The sequence below is a fragment of the Mizuhopecten yessoensis genome, unplaced genomic scaffold (assembly GCF_002113885.1).
Source record: "Mizuhopecten yessoensis strain PY_sf001 unplaced genomic scaffold, ASM211388v2 scaffold10331, whole genome shotgun sequence".
Lineage (NCBI taxonomy): Eukaryota > Metazoa > Mollusca > Bivalvia > Pectinida > Pectinidae > Mizuhopecten > Mizuhopecten yessoensis.
The window spans coordinates 1,743,329-1,762,101 of NW_018408493.1; the positions used below are offsets into that span (position 1 = coordinate 1,743,329).

At 34.7% G+C, this 18,773-nt stretch overlaps 1 protein-coding gene across 1 annotated transcript in view; it reads left to right on the forward strand.

The window, feature by feature from the left end:
- Positions 1-2,439: 2,439 nt before the first annotated feature.
- The window catches only part of LOC110460199 (rhodopsin-like), a 134,152-nt gene continuing 117,818 nt past the window's right edge, over positions 2,440-18,773 (forward strand). The window contains exon 1 of the mRNA XM_021512983.1: positions 2,440-3,138. Coding sequence (XP_021368658.1) covers positions 2,440-3,138 — 699 coding nt within the window. The remainder of the gene's footprint in view (positions 3,139-18,773) is intronic.

Sequence of the window (18,773 nt, forward strand, 5' to 3'; positions counted from 1 at the left end):
AATATGTCAATTACATGATTTACCATATATTACCTAATATGTCAATTACAAGAATAACCATATCTTATGTTATATGTCAAGTGACGGTTAATCATATCGTATATGATATATCAATTACATGATTAGCCATATGTTACATAATATGCCAGTTTTATGATGAACCATATCTTACCTCATATGTCAATTACATGATTAACAATATCTTACCTAATATGTCAATTACATGATTAACATTATCTAAACGTATATGTCATTTACATATGGTGGACCATATCCTACCTAATAATTCATTTACATGGCTGACCATATCTTATGGAATATGCCAAGTGCACGGTTAACCATATCGTATTTGATATATCAATTACATGATTAGCCATATATTGCCTTATATGTCAGTTTTATGATGAACCATATCTTACCAAATATGTCATTTACATTGCTGACCATATCTTATCTTATATGTCATTTACATGGCTGACCATATCTTATCTTATATGTCATTTACATGGCTGACCATATCGTATGGTATATGTCAAGTGCACGGTTAACCATATCGTATATGATATATCAATTACATGATTAGCCATATATTACCTTATATGTCAATTACAAGAATAACCATATCTTACCTCATATGTCAATTACATGATTAACAATATCTTACCTGATATGTCAATTGCATGATTAACCATATCTTACCTAATATGTCGATGACATGATTTACCATATCTTACCTAATATGTGATCAATTACAAGAATAACCATATCTTATGTTATATGTCAAGTGACGGTTAATCATATAGTATATGATATATCAATTACATGATTAGCCATATGTTACATAATATGCCAGTTTTATGATGAACCATATCTTATCTTATATGTCAATTACATAATTACCCATAGAACACATTTCTTGTAATTAACTGGATTACGTACATCTATATCGTACTTCTTATTTCAATTTTGTGTTTAGCTGATTTTAAGGTATTTGTCAATAACCTTATTACACATACAATATGTGTATTACCCTTTGTATGTTATATTCTACAGTTAGTGTAAAATATCAATAAATATCCCTAATATTACTTCACCTAGTATGTATGATATACCCTTAACTACATGTATTACTCCAATTCAACATGAAAATCGATACTTTAATTCAATCTGTTACGTACATCAGCATATGTGTTGTCAAATTTACCGTAATTGACCAGATCGGTCATTCATTTGTAGACCGTGAACACCCATGCACACTCCTAATTTGTTGGTTGGTGGTATCATTGAGTATTACTCCGCCCCAGCATTATTGATTCAACCCACTTAAGCTATAAATACGTTTTGCTCGCGTAAGCCTGGCTGTGGCTTCCTCGCCACAGATCATTCTGGCTGTGTAGTATAGTTGTGTCTGGGATACAGCGTCTGTGTTGATTCCGTACGCTACGACAGGTAGAGTAGGAAATGTGATTCTCCGATCAGACGTGTAGCTACCAGCTGATCTTAAAACCCCGGAGTTTAGTATGTCAATGAAAAAACTGTTACGCTCGGAACAGAATGAGATCACCCCTCGATATAACAGGTGTTTTTGACACCTTTGTTTGATTTTTACGTGATTTGATACAATTATACATCGTGGTATCGGCCAAACAATGGTTGGATTAATAGCGGTATTTGTTTATGAATTTATTTTTATTTTTATTTACGGTTAAAACATCTCATACATTATATGTGTTATATCCGGATAATTGAAAACAGTGATGGATCTTCAGATTTGTGTTGCTAAACATATAAAAGAACTGTTTCATGTTATAAACTTTGTTTGGAGGTGTTAATTAACATCATCTACTTAAGGAATTGCAGGTCGAGAACATCTGTAAGATGAATAGCGCTTACGAGATTTCATTAGTATAATTGTTATTACTCTTCTCTAAATCCGATTAAAAGAATTTCAAAGAACTCCAAAAGCATTTAGAACTTTGCCGAAACTGAATAATTGGAGTGGGATACTAAAACGCTACGGTAAAGCATGTTTAATACAGTTAGTATTTGTTTCCATAATACCATGATGCCACCGTTATTTGTTTTAAAATTTTTCAATATGAATGATGCCGGTAGTTACCTTTTAACAAATTAAGAGCCTTGTTTACATGCACATCGCTTAAGAGAAACTGATAATGATACATATTATCCGGGTTTTTTTATGTTAGTGTGAGTCAGGCTTAAAGGTGAATGGTTGGCTTCTATAGATCTACGTGTGAACGTGAAACTAAACATGAATAACGTTGTCTGTCAACATTTACCTCGTAGATATTATTTTCTGATAAGTAGGATGACACATGTAAACTAGAAAACAACTTATGCTATTTTGGCAGCAGGCATTTAAGGAGTAGGAAGGAAGGGAGGCTACCAAGGAAAGCTTGGAGGTAGAATTTTACAAACATGAATACCCAATCACCTCGTGAAAGTAACAACTCCGTAATAGTGTTATTTAAAAACGTGACGAGCGTGGAGAATGTGGAAGAGGATTTCTTAAACAAATCATCCGCCTCTATCACTGAGGCAGAATATGCAGTTTTAGCTTTCTTCATGTTTTCTGTCTCTCTAGCTGGTATTCTTTTCAATGGAATATTCGTGTATGTGTTTTTAGTTCACAGCAAATTGAAAACAAGACCTAACATACTACTGATATCTCTGTGTATTTCAAGTTTCCTCATAGCAGCTTTGGCTATTCCATTTGTTGGGGCATCGGCGATTTCTGGAAAATGGCTGTTCGGTCGTTTTGGATGTGTGTTCCACGGATTCATCGTAACAGCGCTTGGTTTAACACAAATTGCCATTTTAACCGTTCTCTCATTTGAAAAATACATTTCGATTGTAAAATATCACTGGTCACATCTTGTCACACAATCAGCCACGCTTCTTCTTCTGTTTGGATGTTTTATGTATGGATTCCTACTAGCGGCCTATCCCTTATTGGGATGGAACCGATACACAATTGAGGGGGCCAATATATCCTGTTCGATAGACTGGACTGCACGGAGCCCTATCGACTTATCCTATAGTTTGTGCCTTCTCCTAATAGGTCTGGTGTTTCCACTGGCAGTGATGTCCTACGTCTACATCAGTATCCTGGTCTTGGTAAGTACAAATACACTCACATTCTGGTCTTTTGTTTTATATTCCAGAGTGACGGGTTAGTTCACAATTTTTCGTCGCCAGCTTATAGTTTTAACCTACGAAAGACAATGGGTTACGGCGCTGCTTTATCGATCGAAAGGTTTGAGGTTTAGAATCCTCTGGCGGCAATGTTTGTGGTTGTGTAATAAAAAAAAAACTACACACAATTTATAATGGTTTCCGTGCTGTAGTTTTCGAGAGATAATATCATTATTCCCGTAATATACCGTAATACGGACCCAAAACAAGAAAATAACAACCATCACTATTATAGTGGTTACATTACGAAACAGAACGGCAAAAATAGCCGATAAATACCATTATTATTCTAATCAATCATTATGAAAACGGCTGTGTAACAATCTGATAATTAGACCGATATATTCTATACATAGTTTCTCCCTCGGGCATATCGACATGACAACGGATAGTTTCGTAATAAAAAAACAACACTTTTGACACAGCCGTCTACATTTTAATTCAGAACTTTTTAGTTTCAAGCAAAATATGTGTCAAACCATAGCTATGTATTAACCAAAACTACCAGCCAAAGTACATACCTGTGTACGGATCTATGAAAAAATGATGTCCGGATTAACGAAACAATCTTAAAAATTCGAAATCTGGATTAACGAAAAATTGTTCCAAGTTCACTGTAAATACTATTTTGCAGTGAAAATAAAGTGAACAACTCGTTTCACGAATTTGGATTTCCGGATTAACATAATACATATGTAATTTTACATAAAAAGTTAATTATTTACTTCCGGATTAACCTGAATGAATGTTCGGATTAAAGAGAGTAAATTTGAGTCGTATATGTATACGGTATGGAAAAAGAACTTTCAGCGAAGAGACATTCACGTCGGTCTGAAGTGGCCATTCAGCCCAGCATAATATGCTTCTTCAGCTACTGTAATATTTCAGCAAAACGGCAGGCTTAAAGCTTCACAAAATATAAAACTGAGAATTATCATAAAGAAAATATACCGTCATTTATGTGCATCAACCTATACATTTTGATCCTACATCTGTGTAAGATATTAAGCAGTTAATGCAAGATCTTATTTTTAATTGAAAATAGTTTTTGTGTCATAAATAAGAAGAAATGTTCTCTAAAGAGATATTTATCGTTGGGGTTTACATGTTGAATATTTTTTTTTTATTAATTCAATAACGATATATTAGTGGTTATTACAACTCAGATTTATCAAAATTAACTCACAGTCACCGCGGTGGTCCATTTTGTAGCTTATCTATCTAGAAAGAAATTCCTTTCAACTCAGTTGGTAATGTCCTTACGTAATCAGCTGGAGCCCTGGACCCAATTCAGAAGAAGAGGCAATTATAATACGTAACAAGTTTCCTTTAGCCCAACATAGGGGCATGGTATGTACGACACTTTTAGTCGTTCTCTTTACACGTATTACTGTACTTTGGGGATACTCGTCGACGAGGCTATACCATGGCGAGGAGCATGCAACAGTTGCAATCCAGACAGTTGCTTCTAACCGACTAGGGTGAACGGATTATTCGTTCAGCTCAATCAGTACTGCATAGGAAGGTAAATAATAATGGTAATAATAACAATATACAAAATTTGATATCGCTTCTTATCTAGCTAGAATAAGTCACTCTAAAGCGCTTTACAATACATAGATGTACAATTTATACAATCAATATAATTAGCGCATACATCAATCGATATTGAGGAATTCGCAGGCGCAAACTACTAGTCCTATGACACCTGGCTAATATCTCCCTTTGTTTGTATGCCTACTTGTGTGCTGGAGATGTAATGTTATCAGTTTGTAGTAGGACCGTGCTTCCAACGGTATCATAGTGTCACCTCACTAGAATGCTACAGCACAGATACAGCAGTATCCACCCCAGACCATTTGATACTCCACCTGAGTTGTGTTGGGAGGAGAAAAGCACTTTCTCTGAATACTCCATGCTTACGACGACTTCGGGAATCGAACCCCGACCGCCTGCATGGAAGGCCGGAGTGTGAACCATTCGACCAATGAGCCCATAAAATAGGACATGATGGGATATCTAACAAATGCAGTCAAAGATAGAGCTAGGTCCGAGTGTTAAACAGATGATATAACTACATGTATATCTTGTTCAACCCTAGTATGCCTCGTGTTTGAGAGGTAATTGAGTGGATGAAGGGATAAAAGATGATATGTTATCATATAATGAGGGCTAAATATATCATATATACTCAGGAAATCATGACTCATTATGTCAAGTAACCCGTTTTGTATCACATCATTTGATTTACTCCAAACTAATGGATCTTGTTTCCATGTCTTTAGACTGCATACGAATGATATAAGATAAATTGCTGATCAAAAGTGAAATAATGGTTACGATTTGTGTGTATTTCATGACAGGCAAGAAATGAGTGCTACTGTTGTTGAGCTTCGCTGATTGACTAGCAGAGGAAAACTCTCCAAATCCTTTCTATTTGTAAACGACATCTTAATGCGTTCTAATACGTTTGCGTTGCCATTGTATTAATTATCACATGAAATACAGATTTAACTACAAATTACCTAGTGAAGCCAAACTGTTTAAATGTGCAATGTATAATCGGCTTAAAAGGCATCTTTCCCTTTTTTGTTTTCCTACATAAAATAATTCTGTTTCTGAACTCTGCAGACATGGAGTTTCTTTCCTTTGACATTTCATGACATTGATGAGTATTTAATAGACAAGGCCACCTTGGCCGAGTGGTTAAGGCGTCTGACATTCTGCTACCAGTTACCCTCCACCACTGGGACGCGGGTTCGAGACCTCTGTGGGGCAGTCCCCAGGTACTAGCCGTAGGTAGGTTGTTTTTTCTCCGGGTACTCCGGCTCTCCTCCACCACCAAAACCTGGCACGTCCTTAAATGACTGTAAGTAGGACGTACAACACTAACAAACAAAAGTTTAATAGACGAAATGTCGATATGGTTCAGTAAATGTTACCTTTGCTTGGCTTTCGTCATCAAGTCACTTAATCTTAAAATAGATACCTCGTTTGATCGTTTTTTCTAGTGATTGCTGAACATAATATCGCCGTTTTCTATTGTCGTTTACCTGAGGTGTATCGATGCATTGTTAGAAATGTAAATAAGATGAACAGTTTTAGCATAATATGGTTAATTTTCTTACGTTAATATATAATATTATTGTAATATTTGATAGCCTGATTGTTCGATTTTTTTAAAAAAGTAAACCCATATTGAAAACAAAATTGAATAAATGAGTTGAATTCTTCACACCAATATATAAAATTGTTTTTTATAAGTATAAATAAGAAAACGCATAAAATTGTTGATGTAATAGCTGTTTTCTTTAGTTCTATACAATAGAAACATTCAAAGAAGGAGAACTAAAGTTAGTAAATAATGCATTAAGTGTTTTCATTATTCTATCCATAAGTTATTCAAATATCCAAATCCAATAACTTCAAGGCAACCTGTACAGTGTATATGTTATATATTCTCTTTTGGCTACAGTCAACCTAAGTAAGCTACAATACCAATTGTCTACAGCTATATTATGTTACACCTGTGTATAACTACAGTCCAACCACCATTGGCTACCATCCAAAATACAATACGTTTGTTTTGTACACATCGGGATATTAATTATTTTTTTTCGATCTTACCAATACACCTGCTTCCATGTTAGAATTACAAATGTATGGAAGCCATTATTGCCACGCGAAGTATTTAAACCTTGTAATTACTACTAAGTTTCTGGTAAGAACAGCGAAGTTATCTTGTGATTTTGACTTATTCATTGTATCTACGACATAACGTTTTCGTAATAACGACATAGTCATCTTGTAATTTCTACATCATTATCCAGTAATAACGACATCATTCTCTCGTAATAACGACATCATTCTCTCGATCATTCTCTCGTAATAACGAAATCATTATCTCGTAAAAACGACATCATTATCTCGTAATACCGACATCATTATCTCGTAATAACGCCATCATTATCTCGTAATAACGACATCATTCTCTCGTAATAACGCCATCTTTATCCAGTAATAACGACATCATTCTCTCGTAATAACGAAATCATTATCTCGTAATAACGACATCATTATCTCGTAATAACGACATCATTATCTCGTAATAATGACATCATCATCTCGTAATAACGACATCATTATCTCGTAATATCGACATCATTATCTCGTAATAACGACATCATTATCTCGTAATAACGACATCATTATCTCGTAATACCGACATCATTATCTCGTAATAACGCCATCATTCTCTCGTTATAACGACATCATTATCTCGTAATAACGCCATCATTATCTCGTTATAACGCCATCATTCTCTCGTAATAGCGCCATCATTCTCTCGTTATAACGCCATCATTCTCTCGTTATAACGACATAATTCTCTCGTAATAACGACATCATTATCTCGTTATAACGCCATCATTATTTCGTAAAAACGACATCATTCTCTCGTAATAACGACATCATTATCTCGTAATAGCGACATCATTATCGCGTAATAACGTCATCATTCTCTCGTAATAACGCCATCATTCTCTCGTAATAACGCCATCATTATCTCGTTATAACGACATCATTCTCTCGTAATAACGACATCATTATGTCGTAATAGCGCCATCATTCTCTCGTTATAACGCCATCATTCTCTCGTAATAACTCCATCATTCTCTCGTAATAACCACATCATTCTCTCGTTATAACGCCATCATTCTCTCGTTATAACGACATAATTCTCTCGTAATAACGACATCTTTATCTCGTTATAACGCCATCATTATTTCGTAAAAACGACATCATTCTCTCGTAAAAACGCCATCATTATCTCGTAATAACGACATCATTGTCTCGTAATAACGACATCATTATCTTGTAATAGCGACATCATTATCGCGTAATAACGTCATCATTCTCTCGTAATAACGCCATCATTCTCTCGTAATAACGCCATCATTATCTCGTAATAACGACATCATTCTCTCGTAATGACGACATCATTCTCTCGTAATAACGACATCATTCTCTCGTAATAACGACATCAATCTCTCGTTATAACGCCATCATTATTTCTTAATAACGACATCAATCTCTCGTTATAACGTCATCATTCTCTCGTAATATTGCCATCATTATCTCGTTATAACGACATCATTCTCTCGTAATTACGACATCATTCTCTCGTAATAACGCCATCATTTTTTCGTAATAACGACATAGTCATCTCGTAATAACGCCATCATTATTTCGTAATGACGACATCATTCTCTCGTAATAACGACATCATTCTCTCGTAATGACGCCATCAGTATATCGTAATAACGACATCATTCTCTCTTAATAACGACATCAATCTCTCTTTTTATTAAGCCATCATTATTTCTTAATAACGACATCAATCTCTCGTTATAACGAAATCATTCTCTCGTAAAAACGCCATCATTATCTCGTAATACCGACATAGTCATCTCGTAATAACGATATCATTCTCTCGTAAAAACGCCATCATTATCTCTACGAGAGAATGATGGAGTTATTACGAGATAATGAAGGCGTTATAACAAGAGAATCATGGTGTTATTATGAGATAATGATGGCTTTAAAACAAGAGAATTATGGTTTTATTATGAGATAATGATGGCGTTTTTACGAGAGAATGATATGGTTATTACGAGATAAAGAGGTGGGTTTTTTTTAAAAAAAACCCACCTCTTTATCTCGTAATAACGCCATCATTCTCTCGTAATAACGCCATCAATATCTCGTAATAACGCCATCATTATCTCATAATAACACCATCATTCTCTTGTTATAACGCCATCATTATCTCGTAATAACACCATCATTCTCTCGTAATAACGTCATCATTCTCTCGTAATAACGCCATCATTCTCTCGTAATAACGCCATCATTATCTCGTAATAACCACATCATTCTCTCGTAATAACGACATCATTCTCTCGTAATAACGCCATCATTATCTCGTAATAACGACATAGTCATCTCGTAATAACGCCATCATTATTTCGTAATGACGACAACATTCTCTCGTAATAACGACATCATTCTCTCGTAATGACGCCATCATTATCTCGTAATAACGACATCATTCTCTCGTAATGACGACATCATTCTCTCGTAATAACTACATCATTCTCTCGTAATAACGCCATCAGTATATCGTAATAACGACATCATTCTCTCGTAATAACGATATCAATCTCTCGTTATTACGCCATCATTATTTCTTAATAACGACATCAATCTCTCGTTATAACGCCATCATTCTCTCGTAATTACGACATCATTCTCTCGTAATAACGCTATCATTTTTTCGTAATAACGACATCATTATCTCGTAATAACGCCATCATTATTTCGTAATGACGACATCATTCTCGCGTAATAACGACATCATTCTCTTGTAATGACGCCATAATGACGATATCATTCTCTCGTAATAACGCGTAATAACGCCATCATTTTTTCGTAATAACGACATCATGATCTCGTAATAACGCCATCATTTTCTCGTAATAACACCATCATTCTCTTGTTATAACGCCATCATTATCTCGTTATAACGACAACATTCTCTCGTAATAACGACATCAATCTCTCGTTATAACGCCATCATTATTTCTTAATAACGACATCAATCTCTCGTAATAACGCCATCATTCTTTCGTAATAACGACATCATTCTCTAGTAATGACGCCATCATTATCTCGTGATAACGACATCATTCTCTCATAATAACGACATCATTGTCTCGTAATCACGACATCATTCTCTCGTAATTACGTCATCATTCTCTCGTAATATTGCCATCATTATCTCGTTATAACGCCATCATTATTTCTTAATAACGACATCAATCTCTCGTAATAACGCCATCAGTATATCGTAACAACGACATCATTCTCTCGTAAAAACGACATCAATCTCTCGTTATAACAACATCATTCTCTCGTAATTACGTCATCATTCTCTCGTAATATTGCCATCATTAAATCGTAATAACGACATCATTCTCCCGTAATAACGCCATCAGTATATCGTAATAACGCCATCATTATTTCGTAATGACGGCAACATTCTCTCGTAATAACGACATATTATCTCGTAATAACCACATCATTCTCTCGTAATGACGCCATCATCATCTCGTGATAACGACATCATTCTCTCATAATAACGACATCATTGTCTCGTAATCACGACATCATTCTCTCGTAATGACGCCATCATTCTCTCGTAATAACGACATCATTCTCTCGTAATGACGCCATCATTATCTCGTGATAACGACATCATTCTCTCGTAATGACGACATCATTGTCTCGTAATAACGACATCATTCTCTCGTAATAACGCCATCAGTATATCTTAATAACGACATCATTCTCTCGTAATATCGCCATCAGTATATCGTAATAACGACATCATTCTCTTGTAATGACGCCATCATTATCTCGTAATAACGCCATCATTATCTCGTAATAACGCCATCATTATCTCATAATAACACCATCATTCTCTTGTAATAACGCCATCATTATCTCGTAATAACACCATCATTCTCTCGTAATAACGTCATCATTCTCTCGTAATAACGCCATCATTATCTCGTTATAACCACATCATTCTCTCGTAATAACGACATAGTCATCTCGTAATAACGCCATCATTATCTCGTAATAACGCCATCATTCTCTCGTAAAAGCGCCATCATCCTCTCGTTATAACGCCATCATTATCTCGTAAGAACCACATCGTTCTCTCGTAATAACGCCATCATTCTCTCGTTATAATGACATCATTCTCTTGTAATAGCGACATCATTATCTCGTAATAACACCATCATTCTCTCGTAATATCGCCATCATTCTCTCGTAAAAACGACATCATTCTCTCGTAATAACGCCATCATTAATACGTAATAACACCATCATTCTCTCGTAATAACGCCATCATTATCTCGTAATAACGACATCATTCTCTCGTAATAACGACATCATTCTCTCGTAATGACGCCATCATTATCTCGTAATAACGCCATCATTATCTCGCAATAACCACATCATTCTGTCGTAATAACGAGATCATTCTCTCGTAATAACGCCATCATCATCTCGTAATAACCACATCATTCTCTCGTAATAACGCCATCATTATCTCGTAATAACCACATCATTCTCTCGTAATGACGACATCATTCTCTCGTAATAACGCCATCATTTTCTCGTAATAACACCATCATTCTCTCGTAATAACGTCATCATTCTCTCGTAATAACGCCATCATTCTCTCGTTATTACGCCATCATTATCTCGTAATAACCACATCATTCTCTCGTAATAACGCCATCATTCTCTCGTAATAACGACATAGTCATCTCGTAATAACGCCATCTTTATCTCGTAATGACCTCATTCCCTCGTAATAACGACATCATTCTCTCGTAATGACGCCATCATTATCTCGTAATAACGCCATCATTATCTCGTAATAACACCATCATTCTCTCGTAATAACGCCATCATTATCTCGTTATAACGACATCATTCTCTCTTAATAACGACATCATTTTCTCGTAATAACGACATAGTCATCTCGTAATAACGCCATCTTTATCTCGTAATGACCTCATTCTCTCGTAATAACGACATCATTCTCTCGTAATGACGCCATCATTATCTCGTAATAACGCCATCATTATCTCGACAATCAGGTTAACTCTACTCGTAATAACGACACCATTCTTTCGTAATAACGACATCATTTTCTCGTAATAACGCTATCAGTATCTCGTAATAACGCCATCATTCTCTCGTAATAACGACATAGTCATCTCGTAATAACGACATCATTATCTCGTAATTACGACATCATTCTCTCGTAATAACGACATCATTCTCTTGTAATGACGCCATCATTATCTCGTAATATTGCCATCATTATATCGTAATAACGACATCATTCTCTCGTAATAACGACATCATTCTCTCGTAATAACGACATCATTCTCTCGTAATAACGCCATCATTATGTCGTAATAACGCCATCATTATCTCGTAATAACGTCATCATTCTCTTGTATTAGCGACATCATTCTCTCGTAATGACGCCATCATTATCTCGTAATATTGCCATCATTATCTCGTAATACCGACATCATTCTCTCGTAATAACGACATCATTCTCTCGTAATAACGACATCATTCTCTCGTAATAACGACATCATTCTCTTGTATTAGCGACATCATTCTCTCGTAATAACGCCATCATTCTCTCGTAATAACGACATCATTCTCTCGTAATAACGACATCATTGTCATGTTAATACACGTGGATTTGTAGATACTTAGCAAGATTCATTAAAATCAAACAATATTTAACCACAAACATCCCATCATGATGGACATAAAATAATATATTATAATTGTCTGTAACCTTTATCTTTAGCTTAGGTGGCATTTTTTTGTCATACAGTGTGATCTATTGGGACTGATTTGATGAATAAAACTGAATTCCAAACACTTAAAATAATTGTAATTAATAAATGAAGTCTATCGCTGAAACCTATAAATATTAGCTTGAAAATAAGTGTGTTGCATTTTCAAAACAATAAGCGAGGAAATGAGTTGTCACATTCTTTAGGTAACATTTGATTTAGACAAAATGCAATAGCTCATAGGCTCAGCTTAGTAGGGAAAATAATTTGTTAACTCAATACTTGTATAACATTTGCTTTGTTCTTTATCAATTTCATATCACAGTAACGTTGTAGTCCTTTTTGCATGTAAAATTTGATTGTTTTTTTCTCTCGAAATAACAGGTCTAGGAATGCGATTAGAAATATAATTTACTACCTAACTGGTAAATGAAATGAAACCAGGGTGCTTCTTAAAATGGCATTTATCGTCCTTAGCTGGCTTTTGCATTATTCATAAATGGATTATTTGCATTTATTAATACAGAACTGTATGTTAAACTGAACACTATATCAATTGATTCCTCTCGATTGATTTGATTTAATTTGGTTAACGTCCTAATAATAATAATAACTAAGGTCATTTAAGGTCGTGCCTCCATGTGTTTATAGTGTATGCGCGCATGCGTGTGTGTATGCAGGATACCGGGTATGTTGGTGTGCTTCCTCTCGAACTTGATTATTAGCGATGCTAACTTGTATTTGTAATGCTACAAATTTTCAGTGCAGAAGAATTTTCTTAGTTTCAAAATTCTGTGCACTCATTTTTTCTCTTTCGTAAAACGTGAGCAGTCATTACATGTGTGTTACAGGATGAAAATCATAGTTATCTTGTTATTACGATATTGTTATCCTGTAATTGAAGCATAGCTATCTTGTAATAACAACATAGTTACCTTGTAATTACGACATAGCTGTTATGTAGTTACAATACTTTTTACTATATCAAAGTTATCTTGTTATTAAGACAGAGTTCTCATGTTATTATAACATAGTTACCATGTTATTATGACATATTTATTTTGTAATTTAGACATAGTAACCTTGTCATTCCAACATAGTTATCATGGTATTTCGACACGGTACTCTTGTAATTACGACATATTTATCTTGTACTAGCTATATAGTTATCTTGTAATTACCATAGTATTATCTTGTAATTACGACATTGTTATCTTGTACTAGCTATATAGTTATCTTGTAATTACTACAGTATTATCTTGTAATTACGACATTGTTATCTTGTACAAGCTATATAGTTATCTTGTAATTACCACAGTATTATCTTGTAATAACGACATTGTTATATTGTAATTACGATATTAATATCTGTAATTAAAACATAGTTACCTTGTAATTACGACAGAGTTATCTTGTAACTACGACAGAGTTATCTTGTAATTACGACAAAGTCACATTGCTTCAAGACCGTGTGGTTTTGTTGTCTTTGATATATATAATTGCTGTTTATACTAGCGTAACATGTATCACTTGACATATGTTTTAGCCTTACTTTGTACATGCAAATCATGTTCGTAACTGCCATTATCCGCATCACCGAGTTTAATTATCTTTGGTGTTTCATGGAAATCACCTCAACCTATGAGATGTTACTCAGAGATGCCTGTTACGTAATTATAAAAAGCCGTTCATGCGAGATTACTTTGCCGTTATTACAATCAATTAAGACACTGATAGGATTCCGTACAAATGACCTGTATTGTGGTTTAAATGTTTTTGCTCCTATGGAAACAGCTAATCGTTAGGGGATCGCACAATGATAATAGTCGACGTGTGCACAATGTGCAGACATTAAAAAACTGGGAGATAATACAGCTTGCATACGTATGAGCTCACGAGGGACGACGAAACGAAACGATGTGCATGTGCGATAGCTGTTATGGGTGATCTAAATTAACGATTTAATTATAATAATAAAAATAATAAAGATATTATACAACATTTGATATAGCGCCCTATGCTGCTAGAGTAAACCACTCTGAAGCGCTTTACAGTACATAGATATACAATTTATACAATCAATACATTTAGCAAATACATTCATCAGTATTGAGGAATTCGCAGTAGCTGCCCTATCAGGCGCTAACTACTAGTCACTATGCCACCTAGCTAATATCTTCCCAAGTGTGTATGACTGCGTGTATGCTTGAGATGGAATGTGTTCTGTTATAATTTTAAGACAAATGGGGCAGGTGTTCCACAGAGCTGGCAAAACAATCTGTTAACTCTGTGTAATTAACAATCTATTAACTCTGTGTAATAAACAATCTGTTAACTATGTGTAATAAACAATCTATTAACTCTGTGTAATAAACAATCTGTTGACTCTGTGTAATAAACAATATGTTAACTCTGTGTAATAAACAATCTGTTAACTCTGTGTAATACACAATCCGTTAACTCTGGGTAATAAACAATCTGTTAACTATGTGTCATAAATAATCTGTTAACTCTGTGTAATAAACAATCCGTTAACTCTGTGTAATAAACAATCCGTTAAATCTGTGAAATACACAATCCGTTAACTCTGTGTAATAAACAATCTGTTAACTCTGTGTAATACACAATCCGTCAACTCTGGGTAATAAATAATCCGTTAACTCTGTGTAATAAACAATCTGTTAACTATGTGTCATAAATAATCTGTTAACTCTGTGTAATAAACAATCTGTTAACTCTGTGTAATAAACAATCTGTTGACTCTGTGTAATAAACAATCTGTTACCTCTGTGTAATACACAATCCGTTAACTCTGTGTAATACACAATCCGTTAACTCTATGTAATACACAATCTGTTATCTCTGTGTAATAAACAATCCTTTAACTATGTGTAATAAACAATCTGTTGTCTCTGTGTAATAAACAATCTGTTAACTCTGTGTAATAAACAATCCGTTAACTATGTGTAATACACAATCTATTAACTCTGTGTGATAAACAATCTGCTCGAATAATTAGATTAGTCTAATTTAGAGACAATATGTTTTTAGTTACCACCTGTTTACAGTCAACTGTTATCACCTATCTATATCTACAGCTGATACTACTTGTATCAGAAAGACCATCTGCAAATACACTGTAGCTGTTGACAGTACGGACTACGTCAGTCGACCATCACCGCAAGTTTTCCTGTCGTTTTACCTTGAACCTAAATGAAGGTCTTTTGGCCATTACTAATAACTAAGGTAATTTTCTCCACTATCTCATAATTAAGGTAAGTTGAGCATTGCCTGTAAGTATCTTGAAGTAGTATTTCTTTACAGTACACCAGAACAATTATTACCATTATATAGGGTTTTATAGATTGGAAGCAACGTTCTGGCTATGCCATTAGCGAGGTATCGACAGAGGCCCCGTTATACTAAAAGCGAGCAATTAGGTCTTATAGATCACCCGCTGGCAGAGTTCACTTCGGGGAGAGCGGAAACAAAGCTGAAATGATTGACAGATACTTACCTCTGATAGATACAAACATATTTCAGTAAAATTATTTACAGGCAGACAAATGTATATCAAACAAAAATCGATTTTTTAAAAAGTAAAAAAGAAAGACTAAACGTGTATGACACTTTTCGATTCATTGATGAATAAATTGATTGAAAATGAATTAGGTAATTCGTTAAATGATTGCCTGAATATTTTCGAATACAAATATTTGCATATAATTGATTGCACGAGAGCTGTGTTTATAATCAACAGGTCTTGGGTATCATCACATTTGGTATTTGACTACTCATTATTAGCTCTCAAAATGTAGAATACATTCTTGCACAGTGCTGAAATTCTCCCTAAATGTTGTGTGTATAGCAGTGATATATACTTTTAACAGCCGTTATGATGAATTTGATCGTATGACGGAAATCGAAAAACGGCTGCTATATGTGTGTTTGGCGGCCGTATAGCTTACATCTGTGAGAAAGCCCTAGCAGCAGCAGGCGGATGTCGCAGGAAGAGATGGTTAGAGACGCTGATACAAGTATGGTCCGTGTGTTGATATTTGTAATGAAGTGATGCTGCGTAACGGCCCTGTATGATGGAAACGCCGCCGCTTTTCCAAGCTTGTATTGTGATGTTAATGCTCAGTCACCACTTCATTGTAACAAGGTGTCATTTCTTCGTCAATATAATGTTTATACACATATACAGACTAATAGCAAGGCATGTTTCAACTATCGATTATGTATATGAAGGGTTAACTACCCATATAACTGTATACAGCTCTAGCTAAATGAGCAGTATGCTTCTATCAGCAGACTGGGTATATTGTATGCCCTCCTTAAGTGATACTCCTTCTATCGTTGTATTCAATATAATTGAAATACTGATAGCGCTAAACCTCACATAGTGTAAATTATCGAGACTGTCTTAATGGGAGACCCTAGCATGAGTTCATTTAATGATAGTAAGGCAGTATGTTTGTCTTCATTATTTATAAAAAGTTGTGAGGTATGTTTTTTATTGCATTATTTATCGACTGATACAGGTTGCTTTGTGACGTGATTCAGTACACTTGTAATAAGAGCGATTGAAGCAACAGACTGACAGTGTACATTTGTATAATGACGACCCTCTCAATACATGTATTACCTGTCTGGATGGTCGAGGGGCGCAGTGGATAACGCACTCGAATTTCACCATCGACGGATTTTAAAATGTTGGCGGTCACCTGCATGACCACGTTTGTTTTCTCAAGGTACTCTGCCCCCCCACCCCTACGTGCTAGCATTCGGCCCAACAAGTCAATGATTAATATAAATTGAAATCACTTTTTTTTTATAAATACTGTAAAATAATAAAAAATACAGTTTATATTTTATAAATGAATGTATAGACGTGGTACGTTTATAAATTGGTTATGAATATACATTTTGTTATCTTATTCTAATATCTTCAATTATTAAACCCCTCTAAATGCACGTCTTTTTGGACTATGGCCTGTCCGTAGTTAATTATAATATCTTCAATAATGGTATTATAATATATTATTCTGTTATAACAGAATGTTACCTACTTTATAATAAAGACATTACCAAATTCTGAAGAAATCTGTCAACTTAACTGAAATGCTGAGCTGTCATAATTACACGCACTTACAATAATAATTTCCCAAACAGAAAATAGATATAAAAGTTTATTACCGTGCACATGTCTACATAGGGTGATCTAGTTTATAATTGGAAAATTGCCGAACGCTTCAGACATGTATTGCTGTTAGTTACAATAAGCATTGCATACAAGTACAACGTACCATAACGAAATAGATGTTAAATTATATGATATACAAAGAGTGACCTAGTTTATAATTGGTACATTACCGAACGCTACAGAAATCAGATAACTTATCTGAAATGCATCGTTGTCAAATACTTAGGAGTAATACCAGTCTAAATATTTATATGTTATGCAAAGCTTGTTTTTGGTCAAATTGCCAACATCGTGATATACTGGCAATTATTTTAATGAAAAAACCAGCAGCGTTATTTTTGATTACATTTTTTTCCAGAATGTAACATGGTACACCACTGATATACATAACTGCAACGTCAATACTGACATACTGACACAAATGCCTCTTGTATCCTTTTACAAATATAACACATCGCAATATCTCTTGAGTAGTTCCAATTTGATAACAAACCCTTTGGCTTTGCTATGTTCTGAAATCTGTTTCAGTACAAGTGTACTTGAGGGACTTAAAACTATTTCTAAATGAAAGAAGGTTTAGTGTTAAGCGTGAAAAAAACCCATTCTAATTCATTCAAGATGTTATGTAACATGGTAATGGGTTGATCAATCCAATTTATTTGCGACAATATAACAACTATAGACTACACGCAAAACTTTAACTTTCATATGAATCCCGGAGGGTGATTTGTAATGACGTCACGAACGATCAATGAAATTCCACCTTATTTTGAATTTTACTAACGTCACTTAATCACGGTAGAGTGGCCAAGATTTTAAGAGATAAAACACTTGCTGTCGGTAATATTATGAAAAAATGATTAAGACCTTGGAACATACTTAACATTTTGATA